The sequence below is a fragment of the Kryptolebias marmoratus genome, linkage group LG15 (genome assembly GCF_001649575.2).
Source record: "Kryptolebias marmoratus isolate JLee-2015 linkage group LG15, ASM164957v2, whole genome shotgun sequence".
NCBI lineage: Eukaryota > Metazoa > Chordata > Actinopteri > Cyprinodontiformes > Rivulidae > Kryptolebias > Kryptolebias marmoratus.
Genome location: NC_051444.1, coordinates 27,789,269 through 27,795,268, shown reverse-complemented (window position 1 = coordinate 27,795,268; position 6,000 = coordinate 27,789,269). Strand labels below are relative to the sequence as shown.

Sequence of the window (6,000 nt, the reverse complement as noted above, 5' to 3'; positions counted from 1 at the left end):
GTGCCCGCCGGTAGGGCGCGCGCACGGCGAGGTTGGTGAGGGGGTTGTGCTCGCTCCTGCTCCTCTCTCTGCTCTCTGACCCCAGTGGCAGCTCCGATTCACTGCACTCCGGCTCCCCCTCCGACAGACCGAGGCTGCTCCCTCTCTCCCCGCTTGTCCGTCGGTGTCTCTCGCCCTGCTCTCCGGCTCCCTGCCGCTCGCTCTCCTCCCTCCTTGTCTGGTTTTCTCTCCCGCAGGAGCCAGCCGAGAGGTCCCGCCGGGTCGAAGGTTCTGCCCTGCCCGCCCAGATTACCGCACCGCCCCGGACCTTTTTCCGAATCACCCCGCTCTGTCTGCCGCCGCTGCCCCCCACCCTGCAGGAAAAAAAACCTACACAACGAAGGTACAGCAACCTTTCCGCTTTGCTTTGGGAAACGGGGAGGGAGGGGAGACGAGGCGGGTGGAGGAAAAAAAAAGAAATTCCTGACACAAAGCCGTCAGTTAAAAGGTGGCTTGTCATTTCCGAGGAAGAGCAAGAGGTTACCGCGGCAGTGCCGTGACACCGACCGCCTCTGGCTCCTTTTGCTCTCCCCCCTTCCTCCTCCTCCTCCCCGGCGTATTACGGAGCGGAGGTCAGGATTGAACAGACCCTTTCTTTTCTGTGGCTGCGAGCGGCACGGTTACAGCTCGCGGCACACGTCGCGTGTGCGCACGGCGTGAGAAAGGGTCAATTTATCCGCCTCTCCTCCCCCCTGCTTCTCTCCGCTGCTTTACTGGACTCGTTTGTTCTGGTGAAGTTAGCTACCAGGCGCTCCGTACGCTCGCCTGACTGCGTGTGTGTGTGTGTTGGGTACGGAGAAGCAGCTCGGCATAATAATAATAAAAAAAATGTATCGCAGGTTTAGCAGGCTAAGCTAGAGAGCTAGTCGCTGCTACTGTAGCCATAAGGCAGAGACAGACAGGCAGAGTTTCAGCAGCCCCGACGCGCGCGCGCACACACACACACATGCAGGCAGCGGCACGCGCCGAGCAGAGCGCGAGGCATGCTGCAAACTACTGACCACTCATTCAGCCCTACACCTTTACATCTGCACCGAAAGCGTCAATTAACGAGCAGCTGGGGTTTTCGGGCTCTGTTTGTGAGCGAGCCGGCTGCTTTTATGTGCAGGTTCATGATTAAAGGGAGATATGCATTCTCCTGCAAGGATTCATTACAGTAATTCAGCTTTTTTTTTTTTAATTGTAAATGCTTTATTTCCAATGCAGAGCTGCTTAGACTCTGCCTCGTGTTGTTGTTATTATTATTATATAAATCTGAATTTGGTCCCCACACTTTGTTGTCTTCTCAGATAAACCCTGCTGACTGACATGAACAGCAAGCATCCAGCTGACCCAGAAAACATAAATCAATGTGTTGCTTTTTGGTGGAAAAAAAGAGGACAGTTCTGAGGTGGAACTGGGATTGTTTTTGCTTTCCCGTGTTCAAAAGCGCCTCGTTTTCTTCCTTCTGGGCTGATCAGTGCACGAGCTGACTGCCAGGTGAACGGTGCTGCTGTCGGGTTTCCTTTAAAGGAGACAGGCTTGTTAAGTTCAGGGCACTGCACATAAATATAATTATTTCCTCTCTGGTGTGTGGTCGCATCAGGAGCGTCTGGTATAAAACGCCCGTCAAGCCCACAGCAGACACTCTTCCTGACGGTGAGGCGGGTCAGAGAACGAAGGAGGTGCAGGGAGATGAGCAGGGAAGCCAGGTGAGCGATCAACCCCCCCCCCCGGCTCGAGCTTAACCGCTCGGATGCTCCTCTGTAATTTTTGAGAATTGGAGCATCGGGCCTGGAGGAAGACAACGACGGTGTTTTTCGGTTTATTTTAAGCGGACCTGGTGCCCTCTGAGGCGATTCTTCCATGTCTCGTTGGAGACTTGGCTCCAAGTCATGACTGGCAGAGATTTTTTTCTTTGTTTTTTAGGATTTGTTTTAATTTGACAATCGGGCGCCTGAGAGATCCCAGCAGTTTGATGGGCTTGGATGTGTTACTTTTTGCATCAGAACCAACAGGTTTTTTTCTCGGAGCAGATCTCCAGAGATGCTCCTCCTGCCTGTGCGGGCTCCAGGGTTTGACGTCCCACGTTTTAATTTATTTTCAAACGTTTTACGACTAAAAATGTCAAAGCTGTTTGAAGATTTTGACCAAAGTCAGAGTGTGACCTGAGAAAAGCAATGAACTTTTATGCAATGCAGCTGATACTCAGCATGCAACTTTTTTTTCCTTTTCCATGTTATTTTTATACGTCTGTGTGTAAACCGTCAGCTTTAGGCACCTTTTTGTTCCATTGTTTTTAATGACGGTGCATTCAGAATGAGTTTCATACCTTGTGTGCAGCAGCTGATGTGTGTGTGTGTGTGTGTCGGTGCAGACTGCAGCACGTCGTGGTGGAACCGGTGGGCTGGGAAGCTGCTGCCGTCGCCGCCATCGCTGCTGCTTCTGCTGGGACAATTCCTGGGCTTCTTGAGCGGCTCTGAAGGATGACCGCCGCACGGCTCGCTGCTGAATCCCGGTGAACGAACGGCGTCTCATGTCCAAACGGCGGAAGGATGGCTCATGGCAAAGTGACCATCACGGTGGACGAGTACAGCTCCAACCCCACGCAGGCCTTCACGCACTACAACATCAACCAGAGCCGCTTCCAACCTCCACACGTCCACATGTAAGAGCACACGCACACACACCCGCAGCGCCGGCTTCCTGCTCAGTAAATGCGTTTCGTACGTCTGGACTCTGCTGTCTGACACGTTTCGCACCAACTTTTCAAAACTTCTGAACTTTTGCTGGCCCAACAGTTTAAAAAAAAAATCACTGATTTGTTGACATGCTGAGGTAGAAGCAGGCTGATTTAGGACTCTGTTGATGAAATTATGTGTCCTTTGATTTAACAGACTCGGGTGTAAAATCCGTACAAAAAAGACGAAGTTCGACAAGAAGCAGAGGCTTTAAAGCCGTACGAAACGCTCGAACATTCAAGGGTATTATATGGGAGATAAAAGCGAGTGGTTTACACAGATATGAGCCAAAGCTTTTCTGACTTTTTTATTTTATTTTTTTCTCCCTGTCTTCCTGTCATGTGTCTGTGTGCCGTTACCTTCACCCCAGGTTGTTATTGAGACGTAGCCCGCTGCATTACAGCCGTCTATTTATTCATTTATCAGAGCAGTTACAGAGCGTTGCTCTCGTCGGACGCGGCTACGCTCGGCCTCTCATTAGTAGGTCAGGGCGCCGCGACCCGTCGGCCCTCGCTCATCATCATGTTTTTATTACCACGGAGCCGCGGCTCACTGCGTGTCCTCGTACAGTTTGAAGTTATTTGAGCAGGCTTGAGATGGTTTTTGTTTTGTTTTGTTTTCATTCACCACACTGGGTTAAACTGGGAGCTCCCCCCCACGCCCCCCGCGCCGTTTCTCTTTAATTATCTGTATCACCGAGGCGACGCTTAAGGATGATTTAAATGAAGAAGAAAAAAAATAAAACAACGCCCGGGCCAGATAATGAAATACAGCGTGTCAAGTTTCATTTGTTTTAGAGCAGCTTGACACTTCTCATTAAAAAGTCCGGTAATGCAGAGGCATCAGAGAGATGTAAAAATGGCGGAAGTCGTGACGAAAAGGGGCTCTGTGGTTTGCAGCCTTAAGAGCAAAATTGTCGTTTTCACAAAGTGTGACTTCTTCTTGCAAATCACAGTCAAACGTACATGATTTGGCAACCTGTGATCATGCTGACATTAAAGATAAATGTGCCTTCTAACGACAGAAAACTAGACGAAATGGGGAGTGGAGGTTTGTTTTGCATTGATGTTAGTTGATGTGTGTGAGCCTGTGGGAAGCTTTCAGTTTGACTGCATGTGCGTTCAGGATGCAGGAAGAGGCACCAAGCGGAACTAAGTTAGAAGCACTGCAGACTCGGATAATAAAGATACGTAAACACTGTTCTTAGACAGCCTTGGAGTCAACTGGAGTTGGAGGTCAACTCTGACGAATCAACCTGCGGCGCGAGTTTCATCTTTGCGTTTATTTATTTAGGTTTTTGGCGTTCTTCAACGCAGAGGTTCCCACAGTTCTGTCTGTCCTTTATAAACAAGATTTTTTTAGGGAGATGGAGTTATGCAAGCAGCCACGTTGGGCTCTTACCGTCCTCCCGGCGTTGGAAGAGTTCACAGCCGTGCCTCTTGTTGTTTTGGGGGAGTCCTCTGCTGCAAACGGTGGTGCCAGTGCTGCGAGTGTCAGGGAAATGAGACAGAATAACCTCTCAGTTTGTGTTCTGTCGGGGGGGGGGGCAACAACAAGGGCCAAAAGCACAGGATTAACCTGAACACCCTCAGCTTCTTTTTTGACGAAGGAAATCCATCTATGCTGAAATTTTCACTACTCAGCTCTGGATGTGTATTTTTTTTTTTTTTCGTACGTCTTTGGCTGACATATCTGGCAGAAAAGCCTCTTTGGAGAAAAACACAGAAACAAGCAGAGTCGTGGTGGGGGAAAGAAAAAAAGAAAAGAAAAAACGGGTCAGTGTGGTTTTTTTCTACCATCCGGAAAACATTTGATTCTCAAAGCGCAGCGTCATCTGGAGACGGTTTGGTTTTATTGCAGACGGCAACAAATAAAAGCGGACTGCGGACGGTGCTGCCTTCGGGTTTGAGCCGTAAACGAGTGGTTATTAGGTGCTTTAATAAAAGGGGATGTATTTAAACATCAAATCAGCAGTAGTTGGTGTAATAAAACCACGAAGGAGCGAGCGGTGCGCAGAAACACGCTTTCCTCAAACCTGTCGCAGCTGATCAACTTGGAATCCATTTCTTCCTGTTTTTGTGCAGTTGTGTATATTTTTTCCCCCTTTCGAAGTGGTGGTGGGTTTTTCGGAGGTGAAGCCGCTGCGGAGAGGGGGATGTTTTGAAGCTGAGGGGCCTCAGCAGATATGTGTTTGGATAAATATATTAGGCCGTTTCCTGGGTTCCACAGAGCCTGCAGTGTTTTACCCTGTCATTCTTAAACTCAAACTAGGAGCCTTGTGATGACACACACACATACACGCACACACACAGACACTTCTCTGAGCCCATCCCCCCCTCACACACTATATTTAAGAGTTTATATAATAAGAGCTCTGTTCAAGGAAAGTAAAGGCTTGTTTAGATTTCGGAGATAATGATCCAGCTTGCATTTGCAGCATTTTGGATAGAAATAAAAACGCAGCGTGTCTGACAGCAAATAAAAGACCCGAGGCTGCTTGCCTGCTTTTTGAAATCTAATCCCAGCTCTAATGTCCCCCCGTCTCTCTCCTGGACAGAATATTGAGATTTGTCCGGAGGGGCACAGCAAGGTATGGCTCTGTGAACCAGAAATGTAAACATGCATGTAAAGCTCACACACACACACACACACACACACACACATACAGTGGCAGTTACAAGGTCTTTTTTTTTTTTTTTTTCTTTGGAACGTGACCCTGAAGTCAGAGCGGGTTTTCTTACAAGCGCAGGACGTCTCTGTCCGTGGCTGTAAGTGAGCGGCAGCCTCCGTCCAGCCTTGGTTTATTTTTTCATGCGCCGTCTGTGTTTTTGCCCCCCTCTTCTGCCCCCCTCTCCCCTCGTCGTCTTCTCGCGAAATGAAACGCTCAGCAACTCGGGAGCACATGCTTCCAGTCGGGGGGCTCTTTCACGACAACCGAGCAGGATTTTGGCCAAGACTGAACGCACAAAAGTCATCTTGAATAATAATTTAAAAAAAAAAGCCTTTTAGTGTTTCCGAATCTTGTTCCTGAACAGCAAAAAGGGGTTGGCTGGGAACGCCGCTTACAATATTTTCATATAAACATTTGAACTAAGCATGTAATTCCTTTCAGCTTCGTTCTCAAGCGTTGGAAAAGAATTTCCCTGTGGAATTGAATCCTAGTAGAAGTGCAGCTAATGATTATTTTCATGGTCAATTAGCCTGTTGTGTGTGTGTGTGTGTTTTTTTCTTTCTTTAATTA

At 48.6% G+C, this 6,000-nt stretch overlaps 1 protein-coding gene across 2 annotated transcripts in view; it reads left to right on the top strand.

Annotated features, from left to right (window-relative positions):
- The first annotated feature begins 344 nt into the window (after nucleotides 1-344).
- The window catches only part of mpped2a (metallophosphoesterase domain containing 2a), a 72,761-nt gene continuing 67,105 nt past the window's right edge, over nucleotides 345-6,000 (top strand). Inside the window, exons 1-2 of one of the 2 annotated variants that reach the window (XM_017426720.3) lie at nucleotides 345-382; nucleotides 2,396-2,686. In XM_017426720.3, coding sequence (XP_017282209.1) covers nucleotides 2,574-2,686 — 113 coding nt within the window. In that variant the 5' untranslated portion in view covers nucleotides 345-382; nucleotides 2,396-2,573. Of the gene's footprint in view, nucleotides 383-1,453; nucleotides 1,731-2,395; nucleotides 2,687-6,000 lie in introns of those variants that run through there. The other variant, XM_037980026.1, reaches the window with a different exon arrangement.